The 24,035-nt window shown below is 43.5% G+C and overlaps 1 protein-coding gene across 1 annotated transcript; it reads left to right on the top strand.

Annotated features, from left to right (window-relative positions):
• Positions 1-4,582: 4,582 nt before the first annotated feature.
• Gsdmc (gasdermin C) lies at positions 4,583-21,238 on the top strand. The gene is made up of 11 exons (XM_090338778.1): positions 4,583-4,812; positions 7,761-8,011; positions 10,011-10,194; positions 14,644-14,812; positions 15,069-15,228; positions 17,386-17,649; positions 18,366-18,392; positions 18,875-19,014; positions 19,261-19,390; positions 19,842-19,915; positions 20,926-21,238. Exons 2-11 carry the CDS (start codon positions 7,798-7,800, stop codon positions 21,163-21,165), a joined length of 1,602 nt encoding a protein of 533 aa, XP_090194904.1. The 5' UTR covers positions 4,583-4,812; positions 7,761-7,797; the 3' UTR covers positions 21,166-21,238.
• The last annotated feature ends 2,797 nt before the right edge of the window (positions 21,239-24,035 follow it).

Below are 24,035 nucleotides of genomic sequence, written 5' to 3'. Positions count from 1 at the left end.
GCAAACTGACACTAGAAAGCTGATGGTAAAATGTGAGTGATGTGATTAGTAGTTCTTTTTTCTTTTCTTTTCTTTTCTTTCTTTCTTTCTTTTTTTTTTTTTTTTGCCAGTCCTGGGCTTGAGCTCAGGGGCTGAACACTGTCCGTGGACTTTCTCAAGGCTAGAGCGATATCACTTGAGCCTCAACACCATTTCCGTCTTTTTTCCCATGTATTTGGTACTGAGGAATCGAACCTGGGTCTTGGTTCATGTTAGGCAAGCACTCTACCACTAGGCCAAACTCCTGGCCCTGATTAGTATTTCTTAAACTGCCCCCTAAAATGTATTAAATTGGGGAAAAAGGTTTTTAAAGGAATGTTTAAAGGTTTATTTCCTTATGATTTGGTTTCATGCTACTTTTCAATTGAATGTATTTTAGAAAAAGAAGGAAACTAAGTCTGGACCTTTGGCGCAGGGATGATTGCAATTCTTGCATTAGGGAAAAACTGTTATTTTGAGTGTAAACTGTTATTGGAGTTCTCAGCAGTAACCTAAACCAAAAGAGGGGGGGGGAAGGAAAATTAGGACTACCAAAATGATTGCTTAATTGCTATTTCAGCTTGCTCTTGTAAGTTTCTTTATAGCAATTTCCATTGGGCCCATGGAGAGAGACAGCAGATCCTTATTTAGATGTAATTTTGGCCCTTACCAAGTTCCAGCCTGTACAGGAATTTGCAGGCAACTGAGCAGGAGGTGTGAAGTTCCTTTGGAGCTACTGAAAAACAAGGCTGCTGCTATACATCCTATGTTGCCTGATTCCACCACCCCGCAGCTGCTTCCCGAGAGGACTGGAACTAAACCTTTGGTGGTGGGGCGTTCTATTTGTACTTAGTTCAAAGTCCCCTAGCTTTTTGCATCCATCATGGTGCCTCTGCCTGGGTGAAGGGAAATCTCCATCCAGAGTTGAAAATCCTAGAGATGAGATGTGCTAAATGTAAATGAGGAATATAGTCAAATAAAGTAGAGAGAGAACAGTTAGTAAAGAAAACCTTTGGAAAGGAATTGAAAACAGAAAAATAGCTTCTGATGGATAAGAAGGGATCTGGAAAGAATTGTCTTAAATGTTCTAAAAAGGGAGGAAGACAAATCCTAGAGAGTTCCTGTATGTAGGAGATGGTATGAGCATGCCCTGAGAATGGAGCTTACAAGTAAAATTAGTATGTAATTGAATTAGCCATAACACAAACAGGGTCAGGGTTGGTACACTGATGCGGATCTGTTCTTTGTGCCCATCTGAGGCATTGCTATGCTTGGATGTATATTTCCCAATTGTGAGGGCCTTCTTGGGTGCAGAACTGGGAGAGCATCCTGTATGCTCTTCCAAACCAAAGTATGCTGTCTATCCAGTTGTGATAGCTATTGTTGACCTCCCCCCCCTCCCCAGGCCATGTGTTATCTCTGATATCCAGAGGAAGACCCAGGAATCATTTGAAGGAAAACTTGGGGAAGCTGAACTAGCTGATAGTGCTAACCATGATTCAATGCAGTCCTTACAGGTTTTACAGTTGATTTTGGGATGTGTTCATTATCTGGTTTCCAGTAAAGAGCTACTGGATTCATCATTCCTAGGTGGAGACAGTGTGTGAGGACTTTGGACTTTCAGATTTCCAGAGAAATGGACTTTGACATCACACAAACTTATCTCTAGATTAAGACCACCAGAGACCATCACCAATGTAAAAACAAAGGAGTCTTTTTTGCAAGCTCTAGCTTGGGTCTCCCACATACATGGCCAAAACCGGTGACGCTGAGAGGCCCCAAGCCCAGGGGTAGTTTTTATACATTTTTTGCGGGGGAGGCAGGGGCTGAGCAGAACACAAGAAACTAACCCCTCCCAAATCTAATCAACTGATTACTAAATGGCCAAGGGAGCTAAGGAAAGACTTCTCAAAAGAAGAGGTAAGAAAAGCAAAGAAAACACATGACAAAATGCAAATCAAAACAAGCCTGAGGGCTGGGATGTAGCTCAGTGGCAAAGCATTTGCCTGGCAAGTGCAGTGTATTGGGTTCAATCCCCGGTACCAGAGAGAAAAGAAAAGGAAAGAAAAAAGAAAAGGAAAATGAAAAAAACAACTCTGAGGTTCCATCTCACCCCAGTTAGACTGGCTAACATTGTGAATACAAACAACAAATGGTGGTGGTGATGCAGGGAGAAAGAACCCTATTACACTGTTGGTGAGAATGTAAACCAGTAGAACCACTCTGGACAGCAGTCTGAAGGTTCCTTAAAATATTAAATATCGATCTTTATTGCAGCCCATACCACTCCTGGGCAGCTACCCATAACATCACAAGCCAGGAGATCACTATTCAAAATAGCCAGTTACGGAAATCTCCCAGACACCCTACAGTAGATGAGTGGATTGAAAAAATATGGAACATGTACATAAAGGAATTTTGCACAGCCATTAGAAAGAATAAGATTACGTTATTTGCAGGGAAAAGGATGGACCTAGAACAAATCATGTTAAGTGAGGTAAGCCAAGCTCAGAGACAGTCAATGCATGTTTTCTCTCATCTCTCTTATGCAGACACCAGATCTAACATGTACTGAATCATGATAAATTATACAGGATTCTAGGCATTCACACACAATGTGACCAAAGCAGAATATTCGTAGGGGAGAAGCCCAAAGGCTCAATGCCTCTGGGCCTCTGCTAGAGAAATACATAAATAAATTTATGTTCTAAAATGTAGCTCAGGGCTGGGAGTTTGGCATAGTGGTACAGTGCTTGCCTAGCGTGCAAAGACCTGGATTCGATTCCTCAGTACCACATAGATATGGAACAAAAGCTGGAAGTGGTTCTGTGGCTCAAGACATTATAAAACTCATGTATTACCTCTTGAAAGAGTTAAGACATGCCATTACAATGAATCATTTTGTTATCACAAGTACAGTAAATGGGTTCACAATGACTGATACAGTTTGGATCCAAAACGCCTTCCAAAAGCCCATGACCTTTGGGAGGTAAAGCTGGTATCTTCCTCCAGTTTTCTTCTTACTGATGATGTAAATGGTTTTTTCTGCCACACATTCCCAACATGAAGCTCCCCATGGATCAGATAATAAAGCCAGTGAGTAGGAAACTGTGAACCTCTCAAACAGAGCGAAATCACATGGTTTCTCTTGAGAGAACTGCCTTGGGTGTTTCATAATGGAGAGACCAAGAGCATTAACGCAGTGACACACTTTGAATTGATGCTTGGAAAATTCCACGCAAGATTCCCTTTATTTGTCACAACTTGTCTCAATTTAATCTTGAACACCTACCACTCTGATTTCTTTTGCCAACTCATTTCCTAATCAAAGAACCGATGCCAAAATTGTTTCCTAACATATACATGGTACTTTCCTGAGCCGAATGACAGTGAAAACTATGAGCATCATGTGACTCCATCTTTCTGTAGATGTCTCTACTTTCAGCATAAACCAGGCTATGAACATTCCTCATGGCTTCCAGAGCAGTGGCTTGCCCAACCCATGGTCACCTGGACTACTATACGACCATCCTAATTAAACTGCCTGCCTTTGTCCTTACAGTCTACCTCAGTGACTTGGAGTCTTTGTAGAGACTCGTGTGGCTATCTCTTCCTGTCGAGGAACGGCATGCATATGCAAATAACAACTTGTTAAGCTGAGCTCTGGTGGTTTATGCCTATATTTCTAGCTGCTTGGGAGGCTGAGATCTGGAGGGCTGAAATTTCAAGCTAACTTGCTCAGAAAAGTCAGAGAACTCTATCTCCAAAATAAGTAATCAAAAGCGGTGACAGTACCAATCTAGCAAGCAGGAGGCCAGATTCTAGTACTGAAAAAAAAGTGAAATCAGGGCTGGGAGTTTGGCCTAGTGGTAGAGTTCTTTCTTTCTTTCTTTCTTTCTTTCTTTCTTTCTTTCTTTCTTTCTTTCTTTCTTTCTTTCTTTCTTTCTTTCCTTCTTTCTTTCTTCTTTTTTGGATGCCAGTCCTAGGGTTTGAACTCAGGTTATCCCTGAGCTTCATTTTTTTTTTTTTCACAAGGCTAGCGCTCCGCCATTTGAACCATAGCTCAGCTTCCAACTCTTTTTGGTAGTTACCAGGAGATAATTGTCTCTGGGCTTTCGTGCTGAGTAGCTAGGATTGTAAGTGTGAGCCACCATGCCCAGCTTCATTATCTCTACACTAAAGAGCATTCCAGGATTATACGCCTGGTGCCCGGTGGAAGAAGTACTGTTTCTATTGTATCAGCCTTCTGCATGTAGGCAGTTCTGAAGCAGTTCTGTCCAGGATAGTGGCACTGACCTGTCCTGTCCTCCCCACTTCCTTTCTCCTCCTGAAGATCCCTTTCTTGCTGTCCTTTTTTTTTTTTTTGCTGTGAACATGTTTAGTTTAGCTTATTTCTCCTGCTGGTTTCTGAGCAAATCCATGAGTCAGAGACTTGCCCAGCAGGTTTTCTACAAGAAAAGAAAAGGCACAGCATTCAAAGGGCCTTCTCTACTGTATTCTGAGAGGACTTTCCGGACACATCATCCAGAGCTACTTGAGTCTGTCATACAGATTTTGGCTGGGAAACACGGGAGAAGCAAAGTTCTGCGATCCAAAATTCAGTTCCAGAAGAGAAGAAGCCTTCCCTAAGCTTTGTTTGTTTGTTCATTAACAGAATATCCATTGGAAACTGAGTCACAGACCTCCACAGAGGAGAAACATAGTGAGAATTTGTCCAAATTCTGTGTGATATCAGAAAGTCTGAAGATCTTACAGAGGCCTTTGCTACAGGACACACCAATACACATTACACTGGTAAGTGCTAATTGGGTGTAGAAAGTAAAGAAGAAACTACTTCAGGCCAGAACACAGAGGTTCAAAATGGGTTTGTGACATGAATAGAAGATATCTATATATCTATACATGATATATATGATTGGTTGATCATGGGGCTTGAACTATATATAGGCCTGGGCTCTGTCTTTGAGCTCTTCAGCTCAAGACTAGCTCTCTACCACTTGAGCCACAGCACTATTCCCAAGATCTTTTTTTCCTATATAATTTGATCTACACTTCTCTAGTAACTTCTTCTGAAGAGACTTAATAGGGAATTCTTTAGAGCATGTATGTCTGAAAGACAGGGTCTCCCCTTTTCTTTCTCTTTGTGTATTTGTGGGTCTATACTAGAACTTGAATTCCAGGTCCCATGCTTTTTCACTCATAGCAGATACTATACTACTTGAACCATACCTTCACACACTCCCACCCTCACTCAAAGTGATTGATCTTTGATGTATCTTTGTCTAGGTACTGTTCCAGAGGTGGTTCTTTTCTTATTCTTTGTTGTCTCATGACCTCTTTTATAGCACATACCAGACAGAATCAAAATGATCACATCAGGATTTTTCCATAAATCTTGAAAATTCTGTCTCTTATTAAGACTCAACATTTTCAAAATGTTGAAAAGCTCAATTATATGTAGCTGGAAAACATTCTCAGTTGCTCTGAATAAATAGATTGATTTTCTTTAATTGGGTCTGCAAAATGCTGTTACATCTTTCTATCCCTATTTAGTATTCAAATTCATAACTTTGTCCGCATACAGAGCCTCAATTTCCACCTGTCTACCTATAGCTCAAACATTTCCATCTCCAAGGCAGTTTCCCACTGTGAGGGTTGATTTGTATCACTGTTTCATCTGATCTCAGCATCAGTGTTTCCAAGCATGAATACATCGTCTTCCTTTGCAAATAAGTCTTCTTCAGAAAATGGCACCACTGGGGTCGGGAGTTTGGCCTAGTGGTAGAGTGCTTGCCTAGCATGCACAAAGACCTGGATTTGATTCCTTGGTACCACATACAGTTAAAAAAAGCCAGAAGTGTGCTATGGCTCAAATGGTAGAGTGCTAGCCTTGAGAAAGCTCAAGGACAGTGCTCAGGCCCTGAGTTCAAGTCCCAGGACTGGCAAAAAAAAAAAAAAACCAAGCCAGAAACATGATAATCCATTTTCTTTGTGACCCACATAAAAGCTATCACCTCTTGGTTTTATAGATTGTTATAAATAACCTCAGAATTAGTTGAAGTTTGTTGCTTTCGATCCTTTTCACACTAAGGGATTCTGTATCATAAATCTATTTAGGTCACTTTCTCAGTAATGCTCTTTTTTGTTTATTAGGGGAATTGAGGGCTCTTGATAACCAAGGGTCTTGTAGCTATGGACTTAACTAGAATATTCTGAAAATGCACAGAACAAAATTGAGTCTGTATGAACATGCATGGACTTTTTCTCTAAACAATGCAGTATACCTAGTTATATGTCAGCTAGCTTTATAGTGGGAATGTGGCTCAAGTAGTAAAGCTTCTTTTAGCATGTTCAAACATCAGTATTGAAAAAATAAAAAGTCTATAATTTTTCTCTATATAGCATGTCATCTGCATTCAGGAATAATTTGATTTCTTCCTTCTGATTTAGGTGCCTTTTATTTATTTGTATTTCGTGACTTCTAGTAGTGTATGTGAATGTTTTTTTGGGGGGTGGGGTGGGGAGCTTGACCTCAGGGCCTGATCATTGTCCTTGAGCTTTCCCAAGGCTATCGCTCTACCATTTGATCCACAGCACTCCTCCTGGCTTTTTCTGTGTATGTGGTACCAAGGAATTGGACCTAGTGCTTTGTGCATGCTAGACAAGTACTCTATCACTAGGCCATACTCACACTCCTGGCCAAGAAAGATTTTTATGCGCACAAACATTTTTTTTTAACTCTGTGTGGAAAATGCAAACTTAGATTTGTAACAACTCATCAGACAGTCTTTCAAAGATAGTCTAACATTCTGCTCTTCCACCAAAATTCTCACTGGCAGTTGATGTTTTCTGTGCTTTGGGTTTGGGCTAGTCTAAAAGATATAATTAGAATCTTATTTTTGCTTTATGTTTCGGTACCTACTATATGATGTTGAGTAAGTTATTTGCTAGAATTGTTTTATAGAACTTTCTGGAGCCATGCCACCTAGTCAATCCACCCATTTTGTAGGTGCAGCTACCTTCAGCATAGACCAGGATTTCACCACTTCCAGCGCTTTGAGCCCAGTGAACTGGATAACTCTGTAACCATTTCTTATCTGAATGATTGCGAGAGCACCCAAACTAGATTGTCTAGTTCTGTCCTCCCTGCCTTACTGTATATAGTTTGTTGTCAATTCACAGGCTGTCCACAGATGCATGAGACAGGCCCCAACTGGGACCTGTACTAACTTGCCCTCCATGACTGCTAACTACCTCTTTTTTCTTACTTATTTAGTCATGCTCAACTTGCTGAAACCTCTTCCTGGAATCATGGTCTCCACATAGCCTCATGGTTTATATTTACCGCTTCTAAGTCTTTGTTCAGCCTCACTTCTCAGGGAGGTCTTCTCTGAAAAATGTGTAAACATGCAACCACCACCACTGCCCATATCCCCTTAACATAAACCCGACCTTCCCTCCATTTTTGTAGCTGGTGATAGCATCGATCCTTCCCCTTTCTTGTCACTGAGAGAATCCCTAAGCTTTAGATGAGGTCTCAGACTTTTCTGTTAGAACTGTCAGGAGCAATGAGATTTTCAGCTGTGCTTCTGTCAGGAGCTCTGAGGTTCTTCAGAATAGCAAAACTGAGAGATATCAGCTAGTTACGATGCTAAGTTAAGACCTGATCATCTCATAGACAGATTCTTTGCTTTATGAAAACCATCACAGGTCAGTGAACGTTAACCATTTTCTCTTCTCAGCTCAACATTGGTCTTTCTTCTTTCTCCATCTGGCAACATGCCCTCCATATTTGAGCATTTAAGTACTAAAATGGCCAAACAGCTTGGAGGCAGAGATCTGAGGCCTGTCAAATACTTGATGGATGCCAAAAAATTCTGCCAGTTAAATATATTGCGGAAGAATTCTAAGTCCAGGTTTTGGGAGAAACCCAATGATGATCCAATTGGATTTTCCCTCATGGACATCCTGGATGCAGGCTCTCCTGTCCCAGGTACGTTCTATCCATCATGGGCAAAGGACACAAGGTATTAATATTAAGCCTCTTCACCAGAAGGTGTTCAGCAGCTAAGGATCTCCTAGATGCACAGACAGACAGAACTCACGGAGCTTAAATGCAGGGGGCAAGGAATGAACAGTTTTCTCATGTTCTGGATGTAGGTTTTCATGTGGTCACAGAAGAATTACAGGATCCTCTGTTTTACTCACACGAGAAATTGAGATTTACAAAATCAATTCATTTAAAGTTACATTGGTTCTGACAGAACTAGAATAATAGCCCAGATCGACTTGACAATCCAAATCCTCAAATTCTCTGCCCCAGTGAACGGCTTTCTGGGGTTGGATCCCTACACCTGGATAAATGACTCGGCGGGTCGAGTATTGTACAGTAACATCACCATTTCTTGGGGCTACGAAAACACATGGAAGGATCGAAGCATTTGCCTTCTGTGCAATTTACTCTTTGATCATTAATTGATTAGTTCCTCACCACCCCCAAAGCCAGAAACAATTAATTTCGGCAAAGCAGAACAACAGAGAAGAAAATAAAAAGCAAGGAGGAATGTCACTTGATATGAAGAAAATTGGAGCTAACTCCAGTTAGCTTCTTTTTTCTTCCCACAACTTGAAAGCTTTAATAAAGAGAAAGTAAAGGCCACTCAGGAGAGTGAGCCGCAAGACCTGGAAACCCTTCCTGCTAAATGGGGGTGATGAAGGGGCTTTTGGTAGCTGCCAGAGGAGACTCAGGGAGACTCCAGGGGCTCTTAAGAAGTTGTAGTGATGTCCGTCCTCGGGTCCTCTGTGATTAGTTTTTTTTTAATTAAAGAATTTATTAACATTAATTTTTACATCATATTTCAAATGTCATGTCTAACCAGCAAGTATTCAAGAAGGGAATCTCTATATACAATCACTGGCACTTAGATTTTAGAACATAATCAAAATTAGGCTGAGGGTTTGTATATCATAGATACATATTAATCTATATAATAAAACATTATGTCAACAAGATGAGGAGTGAGGGTGGGGGGGGAGGGAAATGGGGACCAACACATGAGAAAGGGTATCAATGTATGTGAATTAATGCACCTTCTATCTGGCAAATATAATGTAACCCTTCTATTAATTACAGTAAAAATATATGAAAAAAACATTATGTCTATAGAATCATAAGTTTTTAGGTCTATGTAGTTGTGTTTATATTTCCAGTGCCATGTCCATATCATTGGGTATGCAAATACTGAGTCCTCACTCTTGCACTGTTTGGATCTAAAAGCCACATATTAAGGATACCATGAGCCTTTTCCTCCTTTGGTCTTGACTTGTCTCATTCAACATGATTCGCTCTAGATTCATCCACTTCCCTGAAAATGCCATTATTTTATCTTGTCTGTTGGCTATGTAGAATTCCATTGTGTGTGTGTGTGTATATATATATATATATATATATATATATATATATATATATATATAACATTTTCTGTATCCATTCATCTGCAGTAGAGCATCTGGATTGTTTCCATCACCTGGCTATTGTGAATAGTGCAGAGATAAACATAGTTGAGCAGGTGTCCTTATCATATCTTGGGTTATGATGTTCAGGGTAGATGCCCAGAAGTGGTATGGTGGGACCGTAGGGAAGGTTTTTATGTCTTTTTTTTTTTTTTTTTGCTGGTCCTGGGTCTTGATCTCAGGGCCTGGGCACTATCCTTTCTCAAGGACAGCACTCTACCATTTGAGCCACAGCACCACTTCCAGCTTTTTCTGAATATGTGGTAGTAGGGAATCGAACCCAGGGCTTCATGCATGCGAGGCAATCACTCCCTGGGAGGCCATGTGCCCAACCCCTTCAGGTTGCTTCTTGATTGAGGGGTTTAAATAAGTAATATATTTAGAAGGAAATTGCTCTTGTTATTTTCCTCCCATGCTCTACATCTGCAATCACACAGTAAATTCTTGGGTAACTCTCTGGTTATCCTGTCTTTTTCCAGAATCTGTTGTGGAAGGACCCCTTCCCTTCATTGACACTGTGGTCCAGGCTTGGAAGATGGGTGCAGAAGTTGATGCTGGGCTGGAAATAGGTGTGTCAGGGGAGGTCACTCAAATGCACGAATCCACTCTTGAGTATCAGTTTGCTAAGATTCCACTAAAAAACCTGCAGACCCTTCAAAACAGGTAAGGCCACAGGAGAGTAAAGAATCAGGCCTTGGAGTCCAAGAGGTACTCTTGTAGACAAAAAGAAACAAACAAAATACTTGTAGCAGATTTGCTTCTGGGTCCACACAAAAGCAATGACACCCTAGATGTCCTCTGGTATTTAAAGATGCATGCCTACTAAGCACAACGACAGGAATCCAATGCCCAATAGTAGGTATATATATATATATATATATATATATATATATATATATATATATATGTTTTTTTTTTTTTTTTTTTTTTTTTTTTTTTTGCCAGTCTTGGGCTTAAGCTCAGGGCCTGAGCACTGTCCTCGGACTTTCTCTACCACTTGAGCCTCAGCACCACTTCTGGCTTTTTTCTATGTATGTGGTACCAAGGAATCGAACCCGGGTCTTCATGCATGCTAGGCAAGCACTTTAACCACTAGGCCAAACTCCCGGCCCCCCAATAGTATATTTTTAAAAAGTCGAAATCAAGTCAAGTTACATATTTCCAACAATGGTGGGCAAGGGTGCATATTCCCCTTTCAAAAAGGAGGAATAGGAAATATCAAAGAAGCAAAACGAATCAAGATTGAAATTCAGGATGGCAATCGTTAAATCTTGTAGCTCTCTGATTGGTATCCTGGGCACATTTTGGTGTCATGCGAGCTTGAGAGGGCTTCCACAGCCTTGCTAGCTTCAGCCCACAATCCTCTCTTGGGATCACTCTCATGGTCTTTAGCCTTCACTGGGTATATTTTTCTTATTTCTGGCATCTCTTGCTTCTTTGGGTCTCCATTGCATCTTGGTTTTACTCTCATAGCATCTTGTATGCCCTTTCAGGTTTTGCGCGCAGGGTATTCAAACCCCCCTATTCTTTTGGATTTCATTGGAATTTACTGATTTATTGTGGATCCTCCCTCCTTCCCTTCCCTTCCCTTCCCTTCCCTTCCCTTTCCTTCCTTCCTTCCTTCCTTCCTTCCTTCCTTCCTTCCTTCCTTCCTTCCTTCCTTCCTTCCTTCCTTTCTTCCCTCTTTCCCTCCTTCCTTCCTTCTTTCCTTTCATTTAGGTTTAAGAATTTTGTTTATTTTTCATAAAGAAACCACTTTTTGTTTGTATGATTTTTTGGTATAGTTTTTGAAAGCCTCAGATTATTTAATATCTACCCTCATCTTCACTATTATTTTTGATTTTGCCAGTTTGGTACTTGACTTGATTTTGTTTGATAGGGGCTTGAGGTGCGTTCATGTTCTACAGGAGATCCCTCTGCTTTTTGGTTATGCCCTTATACTCATGAGTGTTCCTCTTTTTTAATGTTTTTTTATTACGAAAAATTTTTAATGACTGTTCCTTTGTTATACCCAGTTCATTTTGTAGGTTGTGCTTTCATTTTCATTAGGATCCTTGGGTTCAAAAAGTTCAGTGACTCACTGACCATTTAACAACATATTGTTCAGTCCCCATGTGTTTGAATTTTTGTGTGTGTGTGGTATCTTTTGATGCCAATAGAATTAAACATTCTACTATGGTCCAAGATTACTTTAGCTTGGGGATTACTTTAGTTTTCTTTCTTTTCTTTTTCTTTCTTTCTTTCTTTCTTTCTTTCTTTCTTTCTTTCTTTCTTTCTTTCTTGTCAGTTATGGGGCTTGAACTCTGGAGCTGGGCACTATCCTTGAGCTCTTCAGGTCAAGGCTACTGTTCTACCACTTAAGCTACAGCACCACTTCTGGTTTTCTGGTGGTTAATTGGAGATAAGTGTCTCATGAACTTTTGTGCCCGGGCTGGCTTTGAACCAGGATCCTCAGATCTCAGCCTCTGAGTAGCTAGGATTATAGGAGTGAGCTGCTGGTGGCCTGCGCTTTCTAAGTATTTTCTAAGATTAGCTAAACACAATCTATTTTGAAAGCTCCATGGCCTTCTGAGAAGAATATTTATCGTGAAGTCAGTGGATTAAATGTTCTGTAGCTATTGTTAAGTCCATTTGGTTTACAATGTCATTAATTTTGAAGTTTCTTTGTTGATACCTTTTTCTCTTTCCAGATGAGCTATGTATTGGTGAGACCATAGTCTAAAAGTCTTTCACTTCACTACATATTGCTTGTAACCATTTGTCTGAGACATCCAAAGGCTTGGAATCTATAAAATACCCTTTAATCAAATGAGTGTAAATTAGCAAAATACAGATATCCTAAACACTCTGGTGATAAATGATCGGGTCTTGCTTTTTTTTTTTTTTGGCAGTCTTGGGGCTTGAACTCAGAGCCTGTGCACTGTCCTTTGGCTTTCTCAAGGATAGAGCTCTACCAGTTGAGCCACAGCACCACTTCTGGTTTTTTCTATGTATGTGGTACCGAGGTCTTCGTGAATGCTAGGCAAGCACTCTGCCACTCAGCCAAACTCCCAGCCCAGTTGTTAATTGTGGAAGGTTTTTGGTTCTCCTTCAATTATGAAGAATAATTTTGCTAGATACATTGATATAAAATGACAATATTTTTTCTTTCAGATCTTAGAATCTATTATCCCACGCCTCCATGCAGTGAAAGCTTATGCTGAGAAATCCTGCTGATGCATTGCCATTATAAATGAGCCATTGCACTCTTTTGCAGCTTGTAATCTTTCTTTTTTCAGTACTTTTAAGTTTAAATTATACTGTGTCTGATCTCCCTTATTGGAGTTCTGAAAATCTCCTATCTACGTATCCTATCTTTTTCATTGAGAAATTTCTCTGCTATTTTTTTTTAAACAGGTGATCTGTGTCTTTACTTTCTATGCCCATAATTTGTATGTTTGGTCACTTTTTTGCCAGTCCTAGGGCTTGAACTCAGGGCCTGGGCACGGTGCTTGGGTTTTCTCAAGGCTAGTGCTCTTCCACTTGAGCCTCAGCACCACTTCTGGCTTTTTCTATGTATGTGGTAGCAAGGAGTCAAACTCTGGTCTTCATGCATGCTAGGCAAGCACTCTACCACTAGGCCAAACTCCCCTTTTGGTCTTTCAATGGTATGTCCTAGAGGACATACCATTCAAATTCCATTTGAATTTTCTCGGTGCTTTTTAAAGTGCTGGGGCTGATTGGTCTAATTCTGATTTATCTTCAGTCACCATACTCTGTTTTTACTTGTGTTCTATTATTTAAGCTTTCGATTTCGTTTTCTTCATTTGAGTTATTGAGCTCTTTATTTGAAAGATTTCATGATTCATTTTTCATGATTTCTACATTTTTATTTTTCGGTCGCTTGAACTCTGGGCCTGGGCGCTGTGCCTGAGCTCTTCAGCTCAAGGCTAGTGCTCTACCCCTTGAGCCACAGCACCACTTCCAGTGGTTAATTGGAGATAAGAATCTCATGGATTTTCATGCCAGGGCTGGCTTTGAACTGTGGTCCTCAGATCTCAGTCTCCTGAGTAGCCAGCACCTGACATCTTTAATTTGTTATGTCCTGCACTGACCCTTCCTCCCTTCCTTCCTTCCTTCCTTCCTTCCTCCCTCCCTCCCTCCCTCCCTCCCTCCCTCCCTCCCTTCCTTCCTTCCTTCCTTCCTTCCTTCCTTCCTTTTCTCTCTTTTTCTTTCTCTTTCTTCTTCTCCCCAGCTCTCCCTCTCCCTTTTCCTCTCCATCTTTCCCTCTCCCCCCTCTCTCCTTCCTTCTCTTCTTTTTCCCTCCCTCTCCCCTCCCCCTCCCTCCTTCATCTTGCTTTCTTGCTGATAGCAGTGTATGAGGGTTTGCACTCTCAGCCTTGAGCTTGCTTGGCTTGATTGTTTGGCTGCTACCCTACCACTTGAGTCACACCTCTAGCCCTATTTGTAACTGGGTATTTTGGAGATTGAATCTCTCAAGTTTTGTGCCTAGGGTTGGTTTCAAACCACAATCCTTTGGCTCTCTCCTCTCTTGAGAAGAGTTAGAATTACAGGTGTGAGCCACATTCTACCCTAACTACCTCAGTTTTATCCCTGGACACGTTCAGACTTTGAAAATAGGATCTTGTAAGGTGTGTTCTCAGCTTTTGGGGCAATCTTGCTTGTAACCTTTTGTCTGAGATGGCCCAAAGGTGTGGACTCTACAAACTACCCCCTAACAAAATGAACTAGCAAAATACAGATGTCTCAGCCCTGTGGTATATTACTCTCACGCCTGTAACACCATTTCCATCTGGTGTATCAGAGAATATATTCTTTTCACCTTACCAAAGTAATCAAAGTGATCTAGTATCTTCCTGCCTCTGAGAACTCACCCCCTAAAATCCAAAGGCACTTCTCCCCTCCTGATTCTCTCTCACCCTCTCTTTCTTTGGTCTGAGACCTGGATTTAAACTTAGTACACCTTGCGATTTTGCTCACTGGCTAGTGCTTTACTTACTGAGCCATGCTTCCAACCCCCACTTCTGCTTCTTAAGGAGGAAGGAAGCTCAGGGTTTTCTGAAAATGCATCCCTCTTCCATTCTAACCTTTCCCTCTTGTGTTCATCCTCAGCAAACTTCGGGATCCAGAGCCATCATTTCTGAAGGATTGCCGAAGGAGAGGGGACAACCTGTATGTGGTGACAGAGACTGTGGAGCTGACCAACCAACCTGTGCTGCGACATGTGGATAGTTTGAATACTTCTGGGAAACTGTCCATTCCCTGGAACACTATTGGCAAGGTATGGAGTGAAGACACCAAGAAAGCAGCCAGTCCAGCCAGCCCCCTCTCACTTCCCAGGGTTCTCGGGACCTAATCAGGCCATGATTTCAGTGAGACAGAAGCAGTATTGTCACTATGGTGTACTTTTCCCACGCTGTACATTCTGTCTACTCTACATGTATTTTTTGATTAAAAGTAAACATCCCTCTGTACATCACCATGATAATAACAATTTGAAACATTTAAACAATAAAAGTAAACAGAATTTGCAATAGTGTTATGATGAAGAACTACAAACCTGGAGACATCTTTTCTCTTCCCATGTTCGAAGCCAAGGTGAGGGTCGCAAGGAGAGAGAAACTAAACTGACTCTCCCAAGAGGCACAGTGATAGCTTATAAGAAGCAGCAGCTAGTGATCACAGAGGAAGGCTGCGGTGAGCAGGGGTGGAGGGAGGCAGATGGGGTCTGCTTCTGCTGGGAAGAGAATCACGAGGGGAGAAGCCCATCAGCCCGCCATCCCACTGTCTCCTCTTTCCAGGGAGGAGGATGGGCAGTACTTCTCACTGTCAGCACACACTCACTGCCCGCTGCCCACAGCCAGCTAAGCCAGGCCTCCCTCGCTGAAATGTTGCCAGGGGTCCCTGACTGGTTGTTGTGGTACCCAACTTGGAGATTCCTGAGCAATGAGCCAAGTTCTGCCCTAGTCCTAGCTATCTCTAGACATGCACAGTCCTCTCTCAGCAGACAAACAAGAGGCTATACTGGGCCCTGGGTGGCCCACAAACCCTCATTAAGGTCACAGACATAAGTGACACCAACAGTAACATATAGGATTGTGTGTGTGTGTGTGTGTGTGTGTGTGTGCGTCTTTCTTTGTGCTTGTGCACTGATACTGGGGCTTGAACTCATGGCCTGGGAAGTATCTTTGGCTTTTTTTTCCCCTCAAGGCTAGACCTCTACCACTTGAACGCCAGCTCCACTTTTAGCTTTGTTTTCATGGTTAGGAGTCTCACAGACTTTTCTGCCTGGGCTGGCTTTCCAACCATCCAACCATGATCCTCGGATCTCAGACTCAGACCCCTGCGTTGCTAGGATTACAGGTGTGAGCCACCAGCCATACTATAGGATTTTATCCACATCTCTCCCTTCTTTGTTGACCTCAATGTGTGTGTGTGTGACACACACACACACACACACACACACACACACACACACACACACACACACCCCTTGAGTGTAGGCCCCATGCAGGCAGATCCACGTGTCAGTCTTAGACCTGGGTGTGATGTGAGTGCTCGGGGTCTCGGGCGTCTCCTTTTGCCTGCTGCTTCCCAGCTAGGGGGCAGCAGTGTCAGCGGAGGCTGGAACATGTCCTCTCCTCAATACAATACCTCACTGTGAATCTGGGTAAGGGAGGGTCAAGGAGTCACTGACAATGGGCGGAATGAGGTGGGACTTTCTAGTCTGGCTCCCGGAGGAAGATCATGTCAAGCATTTCTCTATTGAGGCCATGGGTGGAAGCAGGAAAGAGATCAGGGAGAGGCCAGCGGAGGGTGCCTGGAGATGCCAGTGATCTTAAAGATCTTGGCGAATGCCCAAGTATTTGTACTTCAGGAAAATAATGAAAAAAAAATAATCTGATGACAGGTATAGCATTCAGAGAGAATTAAGGCCCTGGTCACCGGTGGTTGAGTTCAGTTGAATTCTCTGCAGGATCACTGTGCAATGGCTAGGTGTGGGTGAGAGGAGAGGAAGTGAGGACACAGTTGAAAGATGCTTGGGGGAATATGGCAGAGAAAGTGGGTGAGAGAGAGTCATAAAGTACAGACTTGAGCTTGCTCTCTGGCCAGGGAGGCCAAGGTGAAGACTTAAGCTCCATTTCTCATATGAACTTCATGTTACACAGGAGAATGCTGACGCTTTAAGTCTCGCTATAGTCACTGGTCAGTGCTATGGCAAAGTGTTAAACAGTTGCCAGTGTTATCTTCCTTTCTGATTCGTTATGAGGGTCAGTTCTGTTCTGTTTGGTCAAAGGCAAGTTCACTTTCTTGATAGGCCCGAGTTGTTAAACAGATACCTACGTGGCGCCCTCTAGTGTTCAGCATATGAATTGATTGCAGGTGCTGCTTTGAAATGAGCATCCTTTCCAACCGTCAAAACTATCTTGTCTTCTTGTAGGCTCTTGTCACAAGTCACAAGCCGAAGTCCTATTGTTAGGCCAAGGTTCAGATTTCAGCACACACTTCTGTACATGAAATGTGAAAGATTCCAAGATTGCATGGTTGAGATTTGATTAAAAAAAAAAACAAAACAAAACAGTGAGGAAAGGTTAGGCAGGGTAGGATAGAGGAAGCTCCTGTACCCGATAAAGGCAATTCTCTAATAATAGGGGGACATGAATGGTTCCCCCAAGGCACTTCTCTGAAGTGCAAGATTCCCAGCTCCCTCCATGGGATCACATTCAAGGGACCCAGCAGCCAGCTGTCACCCTGGGTGTTGGGTGTGATGGGTTCCCATGCTGAGGGGGAGGCATGGGGCCCCTCCAGCAGGCAGAACTGCAGCTTTCCTAACACCTCTTCTTTTCCTTCCAGCCATTCTCAACTCTGCTGATTCCAAGCAGAAAACCTTTCAAGATGACAAGTGGTGGTCGCGTTGTTCTCTGGTTATAGAGCCTGCCATGGGTACTGTGCTTCCAGGCATGTTGCAAAGAGCCCCTGTGAAGCCTCAAATTCTCAGCAGCACAGGACTCTGTGGGTTCCTTTCCACAGAGCCGCTGTCAGATGACTCGGACTTCTATGGCGAAGTTATTGAGATACGGTCCACTGAGTTTGAACCAACCTCAGACACTTGGATAAGTGTGTTGGTGGTGGTGGTGGTGTTTTGTTGGTGGTGGTGTGTGGGGGTGGTCTTTCAGGAGACATTTCTTGCCTGGAGTAGTAATAGAAGGTAAACAATAACGTGAAGGAGGGAGAAATAGAAAAGTGAGAAGGAAAGAGATGGAGCAGGGAGGAGGGGAGGGGGACTGGTTACTGGAGAGTGAACACTTCTCTTTCTCCTTCCACTTGGGATTCTTCTGTGGTTTGAGTGAATGGTTTTGGAGCCTGGCAAGTAGAACCAGCCTCTTCCCTCAGGTCACTTTACACACCCCAAACTCATCTGATTGCCTTTGCCAAAGGCTTTGTTGGGGTCTGGTTTCTGGGTAAAGGGTGGAGGTTGTTAGAGAAGGGGGGGTCAAGGGACAAAGAGGCAGAGTGGGAAGAAACCAAGTCTCTTGAGGACTGACTCACTGGTTGGTTAATTTCTTTTCTTTCCTAGGGCGGACAATGAATTCCGTCCTTCCACTAGGTGAGTGTGTGGGCCTGCTGAAGTGTGTCCGTTTCTGCACACAACGTGAGCAGGCAGCCTGGCGTGCTGGGCTGCGGCTGTCCTCTCCTTGGCTCTGGGGTCCCCGGGATGGGGAGAGATGAGGGACGGAGGGGATGGAGCAGGAAGGGAATGCAGCAGGAGAGAAGAGGGACGGATCTCTCTACTGTGTCTCAAAAGTAAACGTGACTTGTGGTTCTCTTTCTAGGAAGGATAGAGGAACCCTTCGGGCTAGGTGAGTGTTGGCGAAGTGGGAATGCAATGCTTCTGCTGCGAAACTAAAGGCCAGGTATCCAAGATGGAGGTTTCTGTGCAACTCGGAAAACTGAAGTCTTCTTCCAGATTCCTGCATTGGCCAGCTGCACTCATTCCTGCAGTTAGGAGGGCTTAGGAAGGAGCAGCAGGCATTCTTCTGGCCCTGGAGATAGCGCAAACACCTCTTCCAGGCTCCATTGTGGTGGCCGCTCACTCTCAGCTGAGCACAGCTGGCCACTTGAGCCTCCTTCTCTAGCAACCAGGATGTCTTTTCCTTTCAGAGCAGGGATCACCATCTTTCCATAGCAGTCCCTTCCTTGGGGATCAAGTGTCCTGCCAGCCATTAGTGTGTACTCTGTCAACTGCTGACTGAGCTGGAAGGGTTGGACTTACCTGAGGAGAAAGGGCTCCAGCTCTCAAAGATATTCTAATTGAAGAATTGTCTCTACTTCCCTGTGGCAGATTTCAAGTTCCTCCAGCAGGAAGTTTCAGAGAACGCCGAGGCACTGGCTGTCCTCACAAAGGATATTCAAGATGTCCTATTCCACAATGTCTTGTCCATGCTCAGGGACAGAGGGGCTCTGAAGGCTTTGTTGGATATGGTGAGAGCCCCACAGCTATCGAATGCTGATTGGGTTCTGAGGGGTGTTTAGGAGATGGACTTTCCAAGATGCCTGGGGGTGGGGAGGGAGGACCCTCGAGCTCACTTTCTGAGGCTGTTTGGGATTCCTGGGGAAGGTAGAGAATCTTTCGTCTGCCCATTGGTTATCGCTGTCAGACACACGGGTAAATCACATGAGCACGATGGCATTACTATTCTTATTAACACAAACACCTGTTTCCTGTAGCTGGAATTGGATAGCTTGGGTCATCTGGATGGTCCTGGAGGAGTCATCATAGAGGCGCTTCAACAGAGCTCAGAACCTTCCTGGGTGAGGCCGCAGAGCCTCATTCTTTATCTTCTTCAAGCCCTCATGGGTAAGAGTGGGAGGGACCTTGCTTGGTCCTTAAAGCCCCTGTTAGGGATGTGTTAGATGCCACTTCTCCAAAGTCTTTCAATCCTCTCCTCCTCCTCCTCCTCCTCCTCCTCCTCCTCCTCCTCCTCCTCCTCCTCTTCCTCCTCCCCCCTCCTCTTCCCATCATCCTTCTCTCCTAAGTCAGGGTCAGTGTGATGACTCCAGGTGAAGTCTGGAAAGTAGGCATCCTTTGATCTTACACCAGGTCTTGGAGATAGATGATTCTAGCCTCCACCATTCATAGACACATCCTCAGAGACAGATAATGTTATTTAACGTTTCAAGAGCAGACAGAGGACTTGCCCAGGCAGATAGATTGGCTAGGGGACTTGTAGGGGACTTATTCCCCTACTCAAGAGCTCTCCTTTCAATGGGTCTCAGTCCTTCTCCTTTCCCACACGTCCTCCTTCCAGTGCTGAGTGACACCCAACTTGATCTGCTGGCCCAGTCTGTGGAGAAGGGGATTCTGCGGCAGCAGCAGGAGCTGGTGAGCAATCCCGGTCAGTGTAGGGGGAGAGCAGGGAGCCAGGGATGAGAAGAATGACGCTCAAGAAAGGAGATGAGGTTGGCTTCCCTGGGAAGGAGGGAGGGAGGGAGGGAGGGAGGATCAGTGGAACTCCCAGCAGCTCCTCCCTCAGGTGAGCAGCCTGCTAGGAACGAGCCCATGTCGGAGAATCTCTACTTTCATGGCCACCCTTGCAGGAGACCCTAACATCTGGAAAACAGCTGTATAGGAACGCAGGTCTTTGGAAGCTACACAAACATACATAGATGTATAGCCTATAGTATATAGTATTTATTCTACATAGGATGTATCGAATATATTCTATATATCCTATACACTCCATATATTATATACATTATATATTACTCTATATTATATATTGCACATATATTATGTTTTTACTGTTGTTACCATTTGCTAATGGACCTATCTATCTATATGAATCTATCATCTACCTATACCTATAAATACATAGGTTACTGATTTATGCCAGACATGCACGTGTACTTATGTAGATAGATATCCAAGTATTACTGTCGTGCAAGTTAGCTTTATGATTTCAGTTCTGTAGCTGAGGAACCAATGAGAGTTATCTGATCACACCAAAGCTTGGCCCTAAAGTTCTTGGGTCTTTCCATTACCCCATGTGGGCTCTGACAAGTGGGATAGAATGTTCCTTCCCTCTTACAAAGGCTGGTCTTGATCATTCTCCTCCTCCTCCTCCTCTTCTTCTTCTCATTCTCCTTCCTCTTCTCTTCCCCCCTCCTCCTTCTCTTACTCCTCCTACTCTTACTCCTCCTCCTCCTCCTCCTCCTCCTCTTCCTCCTCCTCCTCCTCCTCCTCCTCCTCCTCCTCCTTCTCCTCCTCCTCCTCCCCTCCTCCTCCTCCTCCTCCCTTCCTCTTCCTCCTCCTCCTCCTCCTCCTCCTCCTCTTCCTCCTCCTCCTCTTCCTCTTCCTCCTCCTCCTCCTTCTTCTCCTCCTCCTTCTTCCAGGTGAGGAGCATCTTAGAGCCAAACTTCCGATATCCCTGGTGCATCCCCTTCAGGCTCCCATCTGAGCTCCTTGCCAAGCTCCAGGGTGAGGGTGTGGCCATCACCTATGGCCTGCTGGAGGAGTGTGGCCTGAAGATGGAGCAGAATAGCCCTAATTCAACCTGGGTCCTGGATGCCAAGATGCCCCTGTCTGCTCTGTATGGGACACTGTCATTGCTGCAGCAGCTGGTGGAGGCCTAACTCTTCTCTGCTGGCCAGTCAGTCCAGTCCCAGTACTGGGCCTGCAGTGAGTCCATGCCGTGTCCTAGGCGAGCTTGGGAGGGGATGCCCTGCCCCTCTGCCTTTTCAGAGGGAGCATTCCAGAGTGAAGAGGAATGCGCTCTGCTTTCATACGTCCATCACAACGCCTCATGATCATATATTAAGGATGAAGACATTTGACACCACGGAACTCTTGACTTTAAAATAATATAAATATTGAAAATGAAATTTTGAGGGTTTGTATGTGGGGGTTCAAGGAAGCTGATGTTAATAGAAATATAAAAAACTGATGTGCATAGAAATATAAGTTGGGGTCTGGGTATGGTGCCATATGTCTGTAATCTCAACCACTAGAAAAGCAGAGGTGGGTGGCTCACGGTTGCCATTAGCATGAGATGATCTAAAAAAACAAATTAACCTGGGCGCAGTGGCTCACACCTGTAATCCTGGCTGCTCAGGAGGCTGAGATCTGAGGATTGTGGTTCAAAGCCAGCCTCTGAGATTCTTGTCTCCAATAAATGACTCAGAAAAGGCCAGAAGTGACATTGTGGCAGAAGTGGTAGAGTGTTAGCCTTGAGCCAAAGAAACTTAGCCACAGTGCCCAGGCCCTGAATTTAAGCCCCAGGATTACCTAGGAAAAAAAAAATCAGCCTATCTAGAAAGCCATAGTTTAATCATCAAACTGATTTTTGGACATTTGTGGGAATTTGAATAAAATAATACTTCAGTAAACTTGTGCATATGCTTTTTATAAATTTGATCTTCCAAGCCAATTTCCAGAAGTGAGCTTGTGTTGATGGGGATCATATGCATTTGTATCTGTTAGATGGTGCAGGATTTTCCTCCAGGGGACTGCCAAACACGCACCCCCACCAGCAACAAATGGAAGTGCTTCTCCCATTAAACCTTCACTATGGTTTTACCCAGCAAGAAATGTTAGTTCCGTGTTATTCTGTTTTGCAATTCTATTACATGAGTGAAGACGAACACTCTCCTAAATGTTTAAAGGCCACCACGTCTTTTTCTCCTTGGTGAATCATGTTCAAATCTTTCATCCATTTAAAAATAGTTTGGTCATTTTTTTCTTCTTTCAATTAAAAAAATCACCCAACACATGACAGATTTTAGTTCTTTTTTGCCAGTCCTAGGCTTGAACTCAGGGCCTGAGCACTGTCCTTGGACTTTCTCAAGGCTAGTACTTTTACCACTTGAGCCTCAGCACCACTTGTGGCTTTTTTCTATGTATGTGGTACTGGGGAATCAAACCTGGGTCTTCGTGCATGCTAGGCAAGCACTCTACCACTAGGCCAAACTTCTGGCTCAAGTTCTTTATTTTGGTATTTCTGTCAATATTTTATCTTCATGTGCTAGTTGTCTTTCGACTTAGCTCTTGGTGAGCTCTTACAATAAAAGTTTTGTTTATTGTAAGTGTGTGTGTGTATGTGTGTGTGTGTGTGTGTGTGTGTGTGTGTGTGATGGTTCCCCTGAGCTTTTGTGCCCAAAGATAGTGCTTTACAATTTGAACCACCCCTCTATTTCTAGCTTTTTGGGGGGAGTTAATTGGAGAAGAGTCTCATTGACTTTTATGCTCTGTCTGGCTTTGCACGTGAATCCTCAGATCTTTATATGGTCAGTTGATCCATCTTCTTTATGCCCTGATTTTGCATCATCATATGTAGAAAGCTTGAAGAAGAAGAGGCCATGCCTTTATTTCCTTGATTATTGTTAGTTCTTGTGAGAGTTCATTGTTACACTGAGATTCTTGACCTAATGTGAGTTTATTTTCATGAAATATAAAAGCAAAGTATCTGCTTATCTCTTCTCCCAAGTTGCTATTCTGTGGCCTGGGCATTCTAAGTTTTGCCAAAAGGAAATGTGTCACCTGGGTCAGGCAGAAAGGAGAGCAAACTGCATGAGATGGAGGTTTATGGAGACAGAGGGAAGGAACAAGAGAAAAAGAGGTGTGGGCTCATGTGGAACTGGCTAGCATAGGAAAAGGTGGATGCGGAAGTGATCTCAGAGCTTTTCAGCTCTGTGTCCGTGTCTGTGCTTAAGTCAGGGACAAGTCCCTTTTTAATACTGGTATTTGCACTTGGGATGTTGACCTTGAGCCTCCTTTAAGGACCAGGATCGCCTCTTCTTAAAGGAAGAAATCTATAGAAATCGTATTTTGAAATAAGCTTAAATTCTGAGCTTCTGACTTGGTTGGAAACTTCCACGTGAATGTCACAGACTTCAGAGGCCACATAAAGGGGTTTCACACATGTGGAGGTTCTGATAGCCTGAGCACCTGATAGATAGAGGACCTGAGGAAAGTTCCTCGTACAGACAATTAAAACATGGCACTGGAGACACACACACACACACACACACACACACACACACACACACACACACAAAACAACCCTCAAAACTTCTATTGGTACATGAGATAGCATGTATGGTTTGTTAGACATGCAACATTGTGTACTTTAATTTTCCATTTGTACCAGCAGATGGCAGCATTGTCCCAGAGCTGGATGATGGTCGATGCTATGGGCTGCTGTTTTGCTTTGGGAATTAGTGAATTCTAGAAGAGTCTTTGCTCTCAATTCTCCCCACACCCTACTTCCCTTTTCCTCCCATTTCCAGCTTCTTCTTGCTGGAACAGCTTGGGTTGGGCTGGGAGAAAAGGGAGGCAATGACAGAGAGGTTAACACCGACTTACTTTCAAATCCCCAGAATGGAATTTCCCTTTCACACTGCATTGATTGTAATAATGGCTTCCTTAAGACACTTTGAAGGAAAAACCTGAACCATGGGGCACTTGGGGCTAGTTTTAATATTTCAGAAGATATGACCTAGAAAGA

The sequence above is a fragment of the Megascapheus bottae genome, chromosome 9, assembly GCF_031878675.1.
Source record: "Megascapheus bottae isolate mThoBot1 chromosome 9, mThoBot2.hap1, whole genome shotgun sequence".
Taxonomy (NCBI): domain Eukaryota; kingdom Metazoa; phylum Chordata; class Mammalia; order Rodentia; family Geomyidae; genus Megascapheus; species Megascapheus bottae.
This window is presented reverse-complemented; position numbering and strand designations above follow the sequence as displayed.